Source organism: Sorex araneus, chromosome 3, assembly GCF_027595985.1.
Source record: "Sorex araneus isolate mSorAra2 chromosome 3, mSorAra2.pri, whole genome shotgun sequence".
NCBI lineage: Eukaryota > Metazoa > Chordata > Mammalia > Eulipotyphla > Soricidae > Sorex > Sorex araneus.
In genome coordinates, this window is record NC_073304.1 from 9,422,608 (window position 1) to 9,441,020 (window position 18,413).

Genomic DNA, 18,413 nt, shown 5'->3' on the forward strand with positions numbered 1-18,413 from the left:
TGCTCTTCCTCCCCGGGTGCAGAGCAGCCCTCAGGGGGAAGGGACTTGGTGTCCGGCTCTGGGCAGTGGGGGTGGGGACACACAGGGACACCCGTGGCCTGGCGGCTGGAAGGCCCGTGGCTTTGTGCTGAGACGGGGCGGCGTCTGTTTGGCCTATGACCGCGCCGGCAGCCTCGGGGTCCCCCAGACCACTCACCCCGAGGATGTGCAGCAGGACGGCTCCGTGCTGGCGCTCCCTGTTGGAGAACAGGTCCGTGGGGAACTCGTGGATGGCTGCAAGACAAGACGGCAGGGGAGCTGTTAGGGGGCTCTCCACGCCCCCCTGCACGCCCCCCAGCCACCCCCCCGGGGGCAGACTGGGAAAGGGGGCTGGGCACGGATTAGTCCCCATGGCCCACCATAGCTCGGTCACGTCCTTCCCGAGCCTGAGGCTTCGAACCCCAGTAGGACGGGAGGGTAAGCTGCGAGTTTCGGGTTCAAAGCCCGTCCCACCCGTGACGGTGGGACGCCCCCGTGAGGGACCCTCAGGCACCAGGCTGGGGGCAGTCCCCAGAGGGCAGAGCCATGGGGCGGCTGAACGTATAAAGACCCCGCGTCATTCCGCAACTCCGGGGATATCAAACTTCTGGAAAAGGGGGGTCTGGGGAGACAGATGGACCGTGGGTTTCGGGCAGGGGGGGAGGGGGTTGCTACTAAAGGGGGTTCAGGGTTTTGTGCGAGCTAATAACGTGTCCTGGCGTCGTGCTGCTCCGTGCAGAGTTCTGACTCCGTCAGGAGTGACGAACAGGACGTGTTTAGTTTCTTATCTGGGGGGGGGCTGTTGGCATTGCTGCTGGCCGAGTGCTCGGGGCTGCTCCCGGGGTGCTGGGGACTGTGCGGGGCCGGGGAAGGAGCCCGGGGTCCCACACGCAGAGCTGCACCAGTCCACTGAGCCCTTTCCCTGGCCCTGCACTGGACGGCTCAGCGGCTGGACTGGGCAGCGTGTGAAGGCATCTCAACAGAGCAGCTGCCCAACACAGAGGGAAAACAACCTGGGCTTCTCACGGAGCATGGAGACCTTGCGTGGTTTTCTTTTCCATTTTGTTTTTTTTCTATTGAGTCACTGTGAGATACAGTTACAAAGCTTTCGTGTTTGAGTTTCAGCCATACCATGATCAAACACCCATCCCTCCACCAGTGCACACTCTCCACCACCAATGTCCCCAGTATACCCCCCCTATCTCGCCCCTTCCCCTGCCTCCACGGCAGATAGTTTCCCCCAGACTCTCTCTCTATTTGGGGGCATTATGGTTTGCAACACAGACACTGAGAGGCCATCACGTTTGTTCCTTTATCTACTTTCAGCACACATCTCCCATCCCAAGCGATCCCTCCAACCATCATTGACTCAGTGATCCCTTCTCTATCCCAGCTGCCTTCTCCCCAGCTCATGAGGCAGGCTTCCAACTATGAGGCAATCTTCCTGGCCCTTGTGTCTACTGTCCTTGGGTGTCAGTCTCCTATTATGTTATTTTATACTCCACAAATGAGTGCAGTCCTTCTATGTCTGTCCCTCTCTTCCTGACTCATTTCACTTAGCATGATACTCTCCATGTTCATCCACTTAATAGCAAATTTTCATGATTTCATCTCTCCTAACAGCTGCATAGTATTCCATTGTGTAGATGTGCCAAAGTTGCATGGAAACCTTTTGCCTTTTACTAAAAAGTGAAAAGAGGGGGCTGGAGTGATAGCACAGCAGGTAGGGCGTTTGCCTTGCATGCGGCCAACCCGGGTTCGATTCCCAGCATCCCATAGGGTCCCCTGAGCACCGTCAGGAGTGATTCCTGAGTGCAGAGCCAGGAGTAACCCCTGTGCATTGACAGGTGTGACCCAAAAAGCAAATAAATAAATAAATAAATAAATAAATAAATAAATAAGTGAAAAGAAACAGGAAAAAGTGAAAAGTCCCAAAGAGGAGACTCGAGATGGAGGCCGGCATGTTCGGGAGGGTTCTGGGGTTCTGTGCACGCGGGCAGGAGCCCCCCGGGGCGGGGCATCCTGGGATCTGGACAGACAGACAGCAGTGGACAGGCGGACAGACAGGTATGGACAGACAAGGGCTCACGCCCAAACCGCTCTGACGCCATGAGACTGCCAACAGGCCGGGGCCCCCGTGCCTCAGTCTCCCCGCCTGCAAAGTGCTGAGGCAGTTCGGTCACGTGTGGCTTTTGGAGCATTTCAAACTGTGGAGAGCTGCGAAGCTCGTCCCCCCACAGGCCAGGGTGTGGCCCACGGGTACAGCAGGTGACCACCCCCCGCCCCCCACCCCGCCCCCTGCCCCCCCTCGGGAAGGCTGAGGCCCTGGTTCCCACGCCCTGTCCCCGCCCCGCTGGGGTAGCCCCGCAACGAAAGTTGCAGTAAGAAGAGCAAATCATCAGAAAGTCCCAATGAGACGCCTTCCTGGGCTTCTAGAATATTCCTCCCTCATCTCTGCTCCACTGGAATCCTGGGACAGAGAAGCTAAGGAAGTCAGCTCTGGGGTCGAGGGGTGCGAGCAGGCGTGCACAAGGACCGAGTTCAATCCAGCCCCCCTCACCCCTGCCCCAGCACCCCCAGCTGTGCTCCCAGAGGCCACCTCGCCCCTCGGGACCCGGGCCCTCACTGAGAACCATCAGCCTGGGTGGCCTGGGTGGCCGAGGGTCCCTGGGAGTGGCCCCTGGGCCAGCTCTGGGAGGCCCCTCCTGGCCAGCACTGTCCCCTCAGGGACAAGAGTCCCGTCCTGCCAGGTCCCGCCAGCATCTCTCCCTCTCTCCCCAGCCCAGCCAGGTGCTTCCCCCGCAGGGGAAGGTGAGGGTCAGAGCCCGTCAAGGAGCACCTCAGGGCAGCGGTGACCATGCTGCCAGCTCTCGGATGCCCCCACCGTGCACCTCTCGGCAGAGCCAGGCTGGGAAAACCAGCACCGGGGGAAGGCTCTGAGAAGGTCTGCAGCAGAGGCCTGAGGGAGCAGGGAGGGGCGAGGGCTGAGGGCAGGGGCGCAGTGCAGGGGTGCGTCTGCAGGGCACCACAGGGCAGGGAGCACTGGTACCTTCTCCTCCTCCTCCGGTCGGGGGCCCCTGATGCCAGAGTGGGCCCCACTGCCCTGGAGGGCCAGCGCCCTCGAGGACCAGAGCCTGCGGCAATGGGCATCCCTCCCTCGGGGCTCGGGGGCGGGTGACTCCTTCAGTGGCCCATGGGTACGGCCTTTGTGACCGTCACTCCCCCACCCGCTCCCCCGGTCCACCCTCGCCTGCTCCTAAGCCCCGCAGGGAGGCATCAGAAGCTTCTGGAAGGTGGAGACCCACTCCGCGCTACGCGGTCGGTCTCCTCAGCACCTCGGCCGGAGCTGCACGGTCGCTTCCCGTTGAACCTTCGCGGCTGGGGGCGTGGCTCGTAGGAGAGCCCCCGGGTCCGTGCCCAGCCCCCTCCCCTAACCAGCCAACTGAATAAACCACAATACGATGCTAATAGGAGTTGTCGTCTGTATCACCTCCACCTATGGGTGCTTACGTGACGCCTGCAAGCCCCTCACGCACCTCAAAGGCGTCTCGTTCCTAGCAAGAGCGGGACGCTTGCTTGCAGACAAACTTCCAGGGGGGAAAGAGAAAACGACCCAAAATGCTCTTCTCTGTACATACAAAACTGGCCCCAAAATTCTGAAAAATGCTTCTACTTTATATGGAAACCTTTGTTTTTTTTTCATTAAAGACCAGTCTCCCAACAAAACACAGAAAACATCAGCTTCCCAGAGACGAGCCCCAAGCCCCACCACACACACACACACACACACACACACACACACACACACACACACACGTTCCGGCTTTGAAACACGCAGCCTCGAATGCAGCCGAGCCTCTGCCCTCTCTCTCCTCCCCCCCCCAGTCACCAGACAGCTCTGATCAATTCAAGGGCAGCTTCAAGGCACTTGGGCTCCAGAAGGAGAATTAGAAACAGTGGTGCCGGCTGGCAGCCTGCAGCCGGGAATCTCATTTCCAGGAGAAAATGTTTGTGTCTAGGACACTTCGGTGACAATCAAGAGGCATCGTGGCCATGAAAATTCACGAGCACTGTGAGTCCCCAGGTGTTTCTGGGGGCCCGTGATTCCTGTGGCCCTGGGGGCGCTGGGGGCTTAGGATAAAGTAATGTTGCTTTGGGCTGGAGGGCACCCGGGACGTGGCTTCGTCCTTGGTGGGGACAGCGGGAGCAGCCCACTCGGCAGCCTGCAAGCCAGAGCGACCCTCTGCCGTGCCCGCCGACCCCTGGCCTCTGCACCCGGCCAGCCTCCGGGCACCTCCACGATGCCCGAGGCCGTTGCTGCGGTCTGAACCACCCCAACAAGGCTGAGGAAAGGAAGCGAGACCCCGACACACCCCGCCACGCAAACCGAGACCCCCGGGGGCCCGCGGGCTCGGGCCTACCTCTCATGCAGCCCACACAGGGCTGCACAGGGCAGACTCCTTGGACCCGGTCCAGGCTGTCCCCCTTCTTCCAGCGCCACCTGGTGGTGGGCCGCCATCCTCCCCAGGGACCACTTCTCCAGAACCAGCCCCCAGAAACCGGGATGGGATGGGAGGTCGGGGTGCAGGGGCTGTGTCCCCGCCACCTCTGTCCTCAGCGGTGGGGCCTCCTCTGCAGCAGCCGCTGACCTGGGCACGCAGTCCCCCCCCCGGCCTCGGGGCCCCGCTGCACGTGCCCCCAGATGGAGGCGTGACACGGGACCTAGGCAACGTGGCATCAGACGAGAGACGGGGCCGACCTAAGACGGGGGCTGACGGGGGGGGGGCGGCCGGAGCCCAGTGCTGTACGGGCTGAGCCTCGGCCTGCAGAGCAGGAGAAGACGAAGCCCCCCTGCGCTTAGCGGGGAAGCGGGAGAGCTCGGGGTGCTGCACTGTCTCAACCCCTGCTTCCCGACACCACCTTCTCCTCCTGCTCCAATCGGGACCCCCGGAGTGTTCAAGGGATGAAGCCGGCAAATCAGAGGGAGCCCCACCTGCCCTGCCCAACCCCCGCCAGGAGAGGGGGGACCCCACTGGCAGGCACACTCGGAGGGGGGACCCACGCCAAGCACACGAGGGTTCCAAGGTCACACTTAAGCCTTTAAGCTGCCGAAATCCTGGGGGGGAGGCAGAGGGTGGGGGAGGGGCCAGGCGGACAGTGGCGCTGAGCTCGGGAGACCATGGGTGATCCCACACCCTGCACAGAGGGGGGGGTGCTGGGGGACGAGCCAGCAGCTCCAGCCCAGCCCCCTCGGGGGTCTTGGTTGGGACCCCGTGCACGGAACCACTCACCGGGCTGGTTCCCACCCCGTCTCCCTGCCCCAGGCTCTCCTTACTCCCACCCATGTGTGAGAAGGTGGGGGTCTGCGGGGGTCCCTCAGGTGCCAGCTGCTTTCCGGAGCACAGGACAGAAGCCCCATCGTGGGTCCTGAGTTCCGACACCCAGGAGGTGCCCAGGCCAGCGGGGACAGGGACGCTGCGTGTCCGAGCCCTGAGTGTGGCTCTCGCCACTGTCCATCCACCTGCATCGCCGCCTCTTCTCCACAAGGTCCACGAGAGCTCAGGGAGCCCAGCCCTGGGGGGTGCTGGACCGCTGCAGGGGCTCCCGAAGTCCCTGTTGGGGGGGGGCGACGGCTCATGGGGCACAGAGGATGAGATGGGGCCAAAGCCTGGGGCGCGGGAAGCGTCCGGCTGGTTTCCCGAGGGCGTGCACCCACTGGGTCTGCACACTGGGAGCTAGATGCTGCCTCAGGGCCCGGCCGTCCCAGTGCCAGATCTGAAGGCGGCCGGGTCACTCCCCAGAGGCCCGACCCACCAGGTCAACCCTGAGAAAGCTGCCTTCCCATTTTATTGATGGGGAAAGCAGAGGCTGACAGCTCTGCCTCCCTTCCCAGCGCCCCTGCCTGGCACAGGTGCGAGCAGGACTCTGTGGGGGCTCATGCCTGGTGCGTGCGAGTACCCGAGTTCGAACTTGGCACCATATCCCGCCCCCCCCCCACACACAACCACCACTACCTGGATGGGCCTGGGCTCTTGGTCGCCCAGCATGGGGTGGGCAAATGTCACCAAGAGTGGCCCCTGTGCCCCCCCAGGCACTGCTTGCAAGCCCCCCCCCACAAAGACTCAAACTAAAGCGACTGCTGCTGAGGGCCCAGCCAACGCCGCGCTCTCCTCTTCTGAGCATTTTCCCACCACGGGGAGCACGGGGGCTCAGGGGAGCAGGCCCAAGTGAAGTGAGTCAGGAAGAGAGGGACAGACATGGAAGGGCTGCACTCGTTTGTGGGGTATAAAATAACATAAAAGTAGACGGACACCCAAGGACAGCAGACACGAGGGCCAGGAAGACTGCCCCATAGTTGGCAGCCTGCCTCATGGGCTGGGGGAGAAGGCAGCTGGGATGGAGAAGGGATCACTGAGTCAATGATGGTTGGACGGGGTTGGAGATGTGTGCTGAAAGTAGATCAAGGACCAAACATGATGGCCTCTCAGTGTCTGTGTTGCAAACCAAAATGCCCAAGAGTAGAGAGAGAGTATGGGGGAAATTGTCTGCCATAGAGGCAGGGGGAGAGTTGGGATGGGGGGGATACTGGGGACATTGGTGATGGAGAATGTGCACTGGTGGAGGGATGGGTGTTTGATCATGGTATGACTGAAACTCAAACATGAAAGCTTGTAACTGTATCTCACAGTGATTCAATTAAAAATAAATAAATAGGCCATCTTGATGCCACAATCCACAGAGAAGCGGCAGGCATTCTGGTGAGCAACGCGGCCCGGACAATGCTCCGGACCCGAATCGGGGCCAGCAACACCGGGGGGCCGGAAGGAGGAGGTGCCGCCAGCACACCTTCTCCAAATGGAACCCGGGCGACACTGAGCAGCAACTAACACGGCTCCAGGATTCGGGACTGGGACACATCCGACCTTTTCTAAAACCTGAAAACATACAATCTTTGAATGGAAAACTAATTATCAAATGCCTCCTTATTAGGGTTATCTTGTTTGGGGATATAACTCCCACAACAATAGTGAGTTTTGTGTTGAAATATGGAACGTAATCAAGGTGAAGAGAAAATAAAGTGAGGTTCATCAGTTATACAGTTGGGATGGGGGGCGGGGGGTATACCGGGGATTTTGGTGGTGGAATATGGGCACTGGTGAAGGGATGGTGTTTGAATACGGTATAACTGAGACATAAACCTGAGAACGCTGTAACTTTCCACATGGTGATAAAATTTAAAAAAAAATAAAAATTTATATTAAAAATAAATAAATAAATAAATAATGCAATGCAATGCAATAAATAAATAAATAAGTTAGTTAATTAATTAATTAATTAAAAGAAGGAGCAGGCCCGGGGCGGGGAGTCGGGTGGGGTGTGGGGCGCCCTCTCAGTCGAGCCCCACACAGGCCGGAACAGACTGGGGACCACAGGCACGTCTTCCCCCTCCCCGAGCCTCTCACAGCCTGGCCCCTGTGTGCGTGCACCCCACATGGGTTCTCTGCCGCCCTCCGCCCCCTGCCCTCCCTCTGCCCGACCCCCACACAGTCCGCTGGGTTTCGGGGGCACCTTCCTGCCCCCGCTCCAAGAGCGTCCCCTGTGCTGGCCACTTCTTCCTGCGCTGCCCACAGACCCCTCTAGCCCGCCCCCCCTCCCTGCCGGGAACCAAGGGAGAGGCAGAGAGACAGTGGAGAGCAGGACCCCGGGACCCCCAGTGCCAGTGCCGGCGCCCAGGTGGGGAGTCATTGGGGTCCCGTGACCGCTTTATTAAGCAACTTCTCCCAGAGGAAACTCCCCTGAGGTAAGCAAGCCCACCTTCCAGACACTGCCCCCTCTGCGGAGGGACTCTGGGGTCTGCAAACGCCTCTCCTGGCCAGAGCAGCACAGACGGGCGATTGTCTGCAGGGAGCCACCCCTGCTCTCCAGGTTTAAAGTAATAAATGTGCAATGGGATGGGGCATTCCATACTTATTACTGTAATTGTTAAAGTAATTACTCTATATGACAATTCACATACCACGCATTATAGGGATATTACTAGATGCCACACATAGTAGATACTATATATTACAATTATATTACTATAATTTTTTTAAATGAATCGCCGTGAGATAGTTACAGACTTAACAAACTTTCATGACTATGTTTCAGTCACACAATGCCCATTCTCCACCACCAATGTTCCCAGCATCCCTCCCGCCACCCCCACCCCATGCCCCCTCCACACCCTCCCCCTCACCCTGTGGCAGGCACATTCCTTTACTCTCTCTCTCCTTTTGGGTGCTATACAGGCATGACTACAGTTGTTGAACAATAATTGCTAAAGCAATAAATATGGAATGTAACGGCATTTAGGGACCTCGGCCCACAAGACCGTGAGACCAAACCTTTGTCTCGTTTCTTTATAGTTCATCCTTTGCAGCATCTCTGCTTCAGCTCTGTGCAGCCGGGAACCATCCTGGGCCCCTGCGCTGGTCCTCCCTGGGCCTGGTGAACTCCTCACCCCCCCACCCCCACCGTGCCCGCTACCCACAGCCTTTGTGGCCGCACATCCTCCTCCCCCGCTTGAGTCACAGGCCAGGCCAGCCGGCGCACACACCCGCACACGTGACTCTGCACTCGTCCATGGTGTTCAGTGGCCCTTAGGACACCGGCCCCAGGGACACCCAGGTCCACAGCCTCCCGGCCATCCTGGTCCTCACCTGGTCAGTGACAGCGCCTGGCGCACAGCTGCCCAGGGCAGACACACAGCGGGTTGGCCTGGACCTGCCTCAAGGCAAACCCAAGTCAGAGCGCGGCCCAGAAGGCTGGCCAGAGGCCTGGTCACTCCTTCCCTGGACTCCCTGGACTCCCCCTCCTGGTTTAGTTTTGTGTCTCGGTCACACCTGGTGGTGCTCAGGGGTTACTCATGGCTCTGCACTCAGCTCAGGGATCACTCCGGGGGGCTTCGGGGACCATATGGGAAGGCAGGGATGGAACCTGGGTCTGCCGTGTGCAAGGCCAGAGCACTATCCACTGGCCCATCTCTCCGGCCCCCATTACTCAAGGGTCTTGGAAGCCCTCACCACAGCAGGAAGAAAAAGATATCAAACAGACCCAATTTGGAAAAAGAAGTTAAAATATTACCATTGGGTTTTTTTCTCTCTTTTTGGCTTCTGGGCCACACCCAGCAGTGCTCAGGGCTTACACCTGGCTCTGTGCTCAGGGATCATTGCTGGTGAAGCTCAGATGATGCCAGGGACCTAACCTGGGTCAGCTCTATGCAAGGCAAGTGCCCTGCCCACTGTGCTATCTCTTGAGCCACCTCAAACTCTCACTACTGGCAGACAACATGAAAATACACGTTGAAAATGCTAAAGGCCACTAGAAAAAAAATCTCTCAGAAACAATAAGTCAAAACAGTAAGACAGCAGGTTACAAAATTCATGACAAAACTCTGTGGCATTCGTGTACGCAAACCATGAGCCAGAAGAAAAAGAAATTTAAAAAAAATAATAATCCGTTTGACCCTCAGTCTCTGCTGGTGAGACGGTCAACTGGTCCCGTCTTCCTGGAAAGCAATAAGGATGTTCCTCCAAAAACAAGGAATTGACCCAGCCATTCCGCTCACTCCGTGGAAAACATCCCAGGGGCCCCAGACCGCAAGGCAGAAAAGCCACCTGCGCTCCGAGCTCCCCTCGCACCGTCACCACGGCCACCTGCCTGAGAACAGACGCCCGGAAGGACTCTGGCGCACACCGACACGGGGTCACACGCCCTCGGAGGAGATGGAGCCGTGCTGCTTGCTGCGAGGCGAGGGGGTGGCTCTGCCCAGTTCCACGCTGAGTGAAATTAGTCGGAGGCAGAGGGACAGACAGAATGACCCCGCTCAGATGCGGCATAGACAGACAGACACCGGTGCCCTGGGGCTATCCAGCCCAGCACTCGTGGCGAGAAGTCAGCACGCCGGAGGACAGAGCGCCGAGAGGGGATACGAGGGTGACCACAGAGGCGGGCTGGGGGCCCCGGGGGTGCTGGTGAAGGGTTGGTAGGAACATCGGACACCTGAAACTCGAACAGGGGTAGGTTGGTATCGCAGACCCCACAGGGGGCCTGGCGCCCCTCTGGAGGACGCCCCATGGGGAATTGACACTGTGAATTGGATTTTTCAGAAGGAAAAAAAAAAACTAGCCTCCAAACGTGCCATCCCCTCTCTCTCCCCCGGTTAAAAATGACCCCCGCTAGGGCTGGAGCAGGGCGTTTGCCTTGCACATGGCCGACCCAGGTTCGATTCCCAGCATCCCATATGGTCCCCCGAGCACTGCCAGGAGTAATTCCTGAGTGCATGAACCAGGAGTAACCCCTGTGCATCGCCGGGTATGACCCAAAAAACAAAAACAAAAAAAATAATGACCCCCTCTTTTTAAAAAAATTTTTATTAGAGAATCACTGTGAGGTACAGTTACAAACTTATGAACTTTTGTGTTTGCATTTCAGTCATATAGTGATCGTTTACCCATCCCTCCACCAGTGCCCATTCTCCTCCACCAATGATCCCAGTATCCCTCCCACCACCCCCACCCCATCCCCCACCACCCCACCCTGCCTCTGCGGCAGGGCATTCCCTTTTGTTCTCTCCTTTTGGGTGTTGTAGTTTGCAATAGAGGTATTGAGTGGCTATCATGTTTGGTCTATAGTCTACTTTCAGCTCGCATCTTCCAACCCGAATGGGTCCTCCCAACATCCTCTACTTGGTGTTCCCTTCTCTACCTGAGCTGCCTTTTCCCCCAGCATGTGAGGCCAGATTCCAAGCTGTGGGGCAGACCTCCTATGACCCCTCTTGGGGCTAGAGCTATAGTACAGCAGGTAAACCAAGGTTTGATCCCCAGCATCCTATATGGTCCCTTGAGCACTGCCAGGAGTGATTCTTGAGTGCAGAGCCAGGAGTAACGCCTGTGCATCGCCGGGTATGACCCCAAACAAACAAAAAATACCCCCTCTGGAAGCCCTCACATTGCTTCTGAAACCCCGAAAGCTAGACTGGTAGGTTGGGAAGAAATTTAAGTAGCTTAAAATTTTGATCTTTTCCACTGATGCGTTATTTTTTCTTAAACCACCCAAGTGCCAGAGCTGACAGCCAAAAATCGTGATTTTCCCCACACCAATTCTCCAGTTTAAAATAAACCTCCCCGAGAATGTTCTACCTTTCATGGGCAACAGTTGGAATGCCTAGGTTTGTATTCCTCGTGTCCCAAACAGGAGTAAAAATAATGAGATTAAATCCCCGGCTTAGCCTGCGTGAAAGGGACTTTAAAATCCTGCGTTTCTCTCAGTACATTCCCGAAGAGATTAAGCACCATGGAAAATAAAAACAGGATAGAAAGATCCGGGCAGAGGTCCACCCGGTCCGGGGGCGTTACAGCTGGCAAAGGCCCTGGATGCCACCAGGCTCAGCCGGCCACCCAGGAGGGCACAGCTCTGCACAGACTCCAGGGGGCACGTTTTCTGTCCCCCCTATCCCTCGTACCCCTCCCCACCGCATCCTGCTCAGCCGGTCTGTGCCACCCACTGGGATCCCGACTTAAAAATCCACACAAGGGGGGCTGGAGACATAATACAGCGGGTAGGGCATTTGCCTTGCACGCGCCGACCCGGGTTCAATTCCCAGCATCCCATATGGTCCCCTGAGCACCACCAGGAGTAATTCCTGAGTGCATGAGCCAGGAGTGACCCCTGTGCATCGCTGGGTGTGACCCAAAAAGAAAAAAAAATCCACACGAGGGTCCTACCTGGCTGTGCTTAGGGGGCTCGGGGACCCTACGCTGTACCAGGGATCGAACCTAAGTCAGCCACGTCCCCAGTGATCACCTTCCCGGCGGTCCCATTATGGCCCCCAGATGGAATCGAAGCAAATCCAAAGTGCTCATCACGGAAGGACCCAAATCACGACACACCACGGTGGGCCTGAGGGCAACAGAACTCTGACCCCTGACCTCGAGCCCCCTGAGCCTGGACAGCAGCTGCCCACAGACAGGGCCCGGAGGGTCAGTGCTCGGTCAGCGAGAGGCATGTCCGTCCAACCCAGCACCAGCCAGAGGAAGGGAACCGAGGGCATCCTGGGCCCCGAGCGCGGGATCCACCCCCCCACCGCACCCTGGCTGGGGCCCACCAGAGCCCCCGACCCTGTGCGTCGGCAGATGAAGGCTTCCTGCCTGCCCCTTGCCTCTGAGTGTCCCTGGATGTCTGGGGTGGCCCCGGTCCAGCAGGGAGACCTGGACAGCGCCACCTATGGCCAATGCTGGGGGTCGATCCTGTGGTCTCTGCCCCCGAGCCGCAGCCCCCAGCTGCTAATGCATCTTCAGTAACAGCCTGCTTGTTCGCGGGGGTTTGGGGGCGACCCTGGCGGTGCTGGGATCCAGCCCGGGGCCCCGCCCACTGAGCCGTGTTCCCGCACCCCGGCTTCTGCGCCCCTGGCCTCTCCGAGCCCGTCTGGCCCCGACGGCCCTCCTGCCGGTGCCTGCCCTCACTCATGTGCACACAGGAGGGGTTCCCAGGGCGTCTGGTCCGTTCGGGGGGCTGGGAAGCAATGCCAACCTGTGAGGCTGCCTTCCCTTCTCCCTTTGGGCGCTCGGGATCCCCCTTCCCAGAACCCAGGGTTGTTCGGGGCCGGAGAGATGGTCCGGCCTTGCACACAGCAGACCCCAGTTTGATGTTTGACTCCCAGCACCCATAGTGTCCCCGAGCCTGCCAGGAGGGACCCCTGAGCACAGAGCTAGGAGTAACCCTGAGCACTGCCAGGTGCGCTGCGGAAGGAAAAGCCAAAGAACCAAGACTGCTTGTGACATCAGTCTGCTGCACTCCGGGCCGTGCGACCCAGAGGCGGGACAGGCTGGCGAGAGCAGAGCAAGGGCCAGGGGGCAGGCCCAGCCAAAGTCCCAACACAGGCGCCCGCTGAGTCCCTAATTCCAGCTCCCCCGGACGCTTCCACTGAGTCCCGGCCAGGGGAATCAGGACCCACAAATCCTAGATTCCACGAGCCCCTGGGGAACAGGCGTCCACAGAGTCATCGGGTCTGTCACCGGCAAGCCCTCGCCAGGGCACAGCCGCCGGGAGGCAGGTGACGGTGCCCGGGCTCAGGGAGGGACAGAGGCCAAGCCCGTCTGTCCCCAGAGGTCAGCGTCCGCGTCCCCCCAAGTCACCCTGCCCAGGGGAGGGCCCCACTGGGCGGGTGGAGACGCCCAGCCGCTCGGTAGGGGTCAGAGCCGCCCCGTCGAGGGCCCGGCTCCCGCTGCGGGCTCAGAACCCGCCGCCCCGCCCCGCAGGTCCAGGACGACAAACACCCAGGCTGGCAATGGGCACACTCCTGCCAGTTTCCAACACGCGGGCACTCGCTGCTATTCCGGGCTCCCCACAGGAACGAAGGCAACCGCTTCCTCCAACAAATAAGCCCAGAAGACTCAGTTTAACCACAACAAACACAGGAATAGATCGAGTCCCAGGCCAATTCAGTTACCCCCCCACTTCCTCCTGACTCATCTCCCCTTGGATGTGACTCTCTCTCCCTCTCTCGTCTCTCTCTCTCCCTCTCTCCGGCTCTCTCTCCCTCTCTCTGCCTCTCTCTCTCCCTCTCTGTCTCTCTGTCTCTCTCTCCGTCTCTCTGTCTCTGTCTCTCTCTCTGTCTCTCCCTCTCTCTATCCCTCTCTCTCCGTCTCTCTCCCTCTCTCTGTCTCTCTGTCTCTCCCTCTCTCTGTCTCTCCCTCTCTCTGTCTCTCCCTCTCTCTGTTTCTCTGTCTCTCTCTGTCTCTCCCTCTCTCTCTCTTCCTCTCTCTCTCCCTCTCTCTCTCCCTCTCTCTATATCTCTGTATCTCCCCCCTCTCTCTCCCTCTCTCTCCCTCTCTCTGTCTCTCTCTGTCTCTCCCTTTTTCTCTTATCCTCTCTCTCCCTCTCTCTGTCTCTCTCTGTCTCTCCCTTTTTCTCTTTTCCTCTCTCTCCCTCTCTCTGTATCTCTCTGTCTTTCCCTCCTCTCTCTCCCTCTCTCTGTATCTCTCTGTCTCTCCCCCTCTCTCTCCCTCTCTCTGTCTCTGTCTCTCTGTCTCTCTCTCCCTCTCTCTCTCTCTCCCTCTCTCTGTCTCTCTCTGACTCTCTCCTCTCCTCTCTCTCTGCCCCCTCTTTCCTTGCCCCCCTACACTGACAACTCAGTACTTCGGTCTGAGTCCTCCTTGGCCCTGCATCCCTCCCCACACGAGTCCCCAGCACCATCTGCCAACAGGTCTGTCCAATCCGTGAACCCCGGTGCTGTCGCTGTGGCCCATCCAGCACAAACCGGTCTGTTCTGCCCGCGTGACCAGCGCTTCCCTGCCCGCCCCCCAGTGGTGGGGTCTGCGCCCTCCAGTCCTGCTGCCCACAGAGGGGGCCGGGGACGAGCTCTCCCCGAGTGTCCGTGCTCCCCTTGGCTGCAAACGCAAACAGCCCCACCCTGTTCTTCGACCCGCTCCCTGTTCTGCGGGGGCTGAAACTCCCAGTGGAAGGGCTGGGCCGGCCTTGCCGGGGCACGCGTGTCTGCGGGAGCTGAGCTGGGGACACAGAGAGGTTAGGTAATTTGCTTTCCGTCACACAGCGAGTGGCGAAGGCAAGGAGTTTCCACCCAGGCCCTCAGCCACTGTTCCTTTGTGCTCAGGGCTGGCCAGTCCCTGGCCACTGGTCTCACTGTGGTTTAACACCTGTGCCAGCCATGGCTGTAGCAAGCCCAGACACAACCGCTGAAACAGCTTCACTGGAAAGTAGCATCAGGGGCTGGAGCGATGGCACAGCGGGGAAGGCGTTTGCCTTGCATGCAGTCAACCTGGGTTTGATTCCCAGCATCCCACATGGTCCCCTGAGCACCGCCAGGAGTAATTCCTGAGTGCAGAGCCAGGAGTAACCCAAAAAGCAAAAAAAAAAAAAAAAAAAAGCAGAAAAAAGAAAAGTAGCTTTAAACAAGAACTGAGTGCTGAAAGCAGGTAGAAGGTCCTACACAGGACCTGAGTCCGCTACTTGGAACTGATTCTGTGCGGGAAGTGGGGGGGGCTCCCCCGAAGCCTCCCGCTCCCCTTCTGCACCCCCAGGTGGTCACTTCCGCCCCTCATGGGAGGGGCCTCCTCCGCCCTCTGCCCAGGGGCGTGGGTCCCTGAATCCTCCCACTCGGCTGCTGGGGGAGGGAAACTGATCTCCTTGGGGGGGGGCGGGGAGGAGAGTTGAGGCTGGGGGTCTCTGTCGCTGCTGTGACCAGCCCCCCAAGTCACCTGATGTCTCTAGGCAAACAGCTGTTTAGGGAGCACTTCCAAAGGGGCCAAGTGTCTGGGGCACGTTTGCAGGGGGGCAAGGTTTGGGGGCTATGCCTGGCAATATTCAGGGTTTACTCCTGGCTCTGTGCTCAGGGATCACTCCTGGGTGTTGCTCAGGGAACCATATAGGGGGCTGAAATCAAACCAGGGTCAGGATGGGGGCGTGCAAGACAAGTGCGCTAACCACTGCGCTATCTCTCTGGCCCCCAGGGTACTTACTCTTTGTGGAGGTCCCTAAAGCAAGACGCCGAGGAAGGGGGAGACGGCTGGGTGAAGTTTAAGCAGGACTGTTTAGCTCTTGTTTCATCTGCACTCAGGAGCAGGCTGGAGCAATTGGGGGTGTGGGGAGAGTGGTGGCCTTCACAGGCAGGGCAGAGAGGCCGCCCTGCACCCCACCCTTCACCCCTACCTGGCTGCCTGTCTGGCCGGGCAGACACAACTCAGCAACTCAGGCAGGGCACAGGCAGGTTGGGGGACCGATCACAGTCACGTGGCAAGCAATGCATGTGGAACCGGAAGCTGGGCAGCCCGGAAGTGGGTCATCGTCTCTTTGGCGGAACCAAAGGCGAGTTCTGGGCACGTGGAAAACTCCCCCCGAGTCCTGTCTGTGCAGGAGGCTACTCAGCCCGCTCATCCCAGCCCACATGTGGGAGCCCTCGGGCAGGAAAGGGCTCAAGACGAGTGGCGCCTCCCTCCCTGGAATCCGTCACTAGAGAGACACGCCAACAACACCCCTGACTGCAGTGGCGCCCCCTGGGGTTGTGCGGCAGGACCCGAGCTCTCTTACTGGGCCCGGAGTGCACACACCTGACGCCACGGCCCCCGGTGTGTTTGCGTCGGTGTCTCTGCTCCCAGCCTCGGCCGCACGCAGCAGGTGCCCAGAGCACCAGGGGCTTGACCCGTGAATGCTGCTCTGACCCTTCCCAGGAAGCCTCCTGCCCGGAGCTGCCCTCCCAGCGGGGAGCCGGGGCTGACATCCCTCCCGCTCCAGGAAGCCGGCCACTTCCATTACGACCGATTGCCCCGTGCCGGCGTGTACCCCCAGATCCCGTCTCTCAGGAGGGGACGGAAGGACCCGGGAGGGCCGAGCCAGGCTTCCTCTGTCAGCCGGCGATCCTGCGGGCACATCGGCTGGCACCTGGGACACAGTGCAGGAGGGCGGCCAGTCCGTATAGCCCGTGTCTGTGGTGCGCCTCAGCCCGACCAGGGGCGCCCACGGAGAGATGCGCTTCTCCTCCTGCAGGTGTTCGTGCTGTCGTACGCAGTCCACTACACCCCCAGTGCACAGAAAACTGGACACAGAGCTTCCTGGTCTATCCCCTGTCAGCTCTCCGTGTGTGTGTGTGTGTGTGTGTGTGTGTGTGTGTGTGTGTGTCCACATGTGTGGTCCAATCCTGAGCCACGCTTCTCATTTTTCCAGAAAATCCAAGTCCTATACCTTCAGATCATGAACAGGACACCAGTTCCAAGAGCCTGGCACTTTCTTTGAGACCGGAGTGAGAGTCCCAGGGCTAAGGTACTTGCCTTTCAGTGGCTGACCCTGTTTGGATGCCCTGAGCACTGCCAGGAGTGACTCCTGAGCACAGAGCCAGGAGTAGCCCCTTAACACCATGGGGTGTGACTCTCCAAAAACCTCAAACTAAAAAAAAAAATCATGTCCCCCTCTCCAGGAGTCAAACGGCCAGCTGTGCTCTGTCAATGTCCTTCGGGCTGTATGTGACTCTGTTGCACCACTGCCCGGAACACGTTTCATCGCTCTTGATGTCGGGAAGCGGGGGTGGGCTGGTGGGGTGGGGGAGCTTGACCGTTGGGAGAACAGGCCGGGCCAGGCAGCCCTGCCGAGCCTCTGAGTTCCAGTCCCATCCGCCACTCACCAAGGACACGCAGGTGGAGGAACAAAGTCTAGGAGCCCGTCTAGATCCCACCCGCTGCCTGCAGGAGGGAGCGGAAAGGCTTCTCCCCCGGACTCGGGGCCTCTGAGACACGGCCCCTTCTCGCACGTGAAGAGTAAGCGTGACGCTGGGTTACTGCTCTATAGACGTTATGAAAACCCAGCTGCCCTTTTCCCGTTCCTTTGAGCTCCACTGGCGAGGCTTCCTCCGGGAGGCGAGTGGCCGTGGGGCCTGAACAGCTGGTGTCCGTCACGCCTAATGGGCCGGCTTCATTCCCGCGCCGTGGGCGGCAGGATTAAGGTGACGAAGCTGAAGCCGTTGCCAGGCTGAGCCGATGGCGATCCCCGACCCCGAGAGTGGCCTTTTTAACGCAGGGCGGGCCGTTTCTGGAGCCCGGCCCTCTCCGCGACCCTCCAGCCTCCTCAAAGCGCATTTAAGATCCGCCACCGAGACCAGAGTGAAAGGACAGGCTGCACCCCGGGTGTTTGGGGGCGGGAGATGCTGGCGCTGGACGTGTCCGCCTGAGGGGCTGGGCTGGACGAGATCGTTCAGGGAGCCGGGAGAGCCTGCGGGAGCCCCCGGGAACAGGCTGCTCGCTCAGTTTCAAACGCCGCGCCAGAAACCGGCAGGATCTCTGCCCGTGACGTGCTCGCCTGGGAAGCATGTGACCCCCCCACTCCCAGGCAGACGATCGCTCCAGCCCTCAAGTATTTTTTATCCTAAGACATGGTGAATGCTTTTCTGCTTACTGCCGCTCCAAACTGGTTTGGAGCCTTCAAATCTTCCTGGAGCACCGCCATTTAGAGTACTGTTCACAAACATGATGCCCGCCATAGCCATGCCACTGGACTCCGCGCCAGGCTGTTTCACTCGGGGTGGGGCACCCCAGAGGAGGGGGGGTGAGAGCCCCGGCAGCCAAAAACCTCCAGAACCCAACCACTGCCATGCTCAAGGCCGCTCCCCACACATTTGGGCTGAGCCTCACACATGAGTGAACATATTCCTGGATTCAGCGGCTGCTGTTGTGGCCACGTGACACATCATAAGACACTCCCTACCTGTTCTCCCTAAATACCACACCACATTTGATGGGATTCAGATAGCAGGCAACAAATCATCATCCTGTTGCTCATCGATTTGCTCGAGCGGGCACCAGTAACGTCTCTCATTGTAAGACTTATTGTTACTGTTTTTGGCATAT

The 18,413-nt window shown here is 59.2% G+C and overlaps 1 protein-coding gene across 2 annotated transcripts in view; it reads right to left on the reverse strand.

Moving 5' to 3' along the window:
* SLC24A4 (solute carrier family 24 member 4) overlaps positions 1-18,413 on the reverse strand; it is a 130,131-nt gene that overhangs the window by 44,633 nt on the left and 67,085 nt on the right. For both annotated transcript variants that reach the window (XM_055130630.1, XM_055130629.1), the window contains exon 3: positions 197-273. In XM_055130630.1, coding sequence (XP_054986605.1) covers positions 197-273 — 77 coding nt within the window. The remainder of the gene's footprint in view (positions 1-196; positions 274-18,413) is intronic.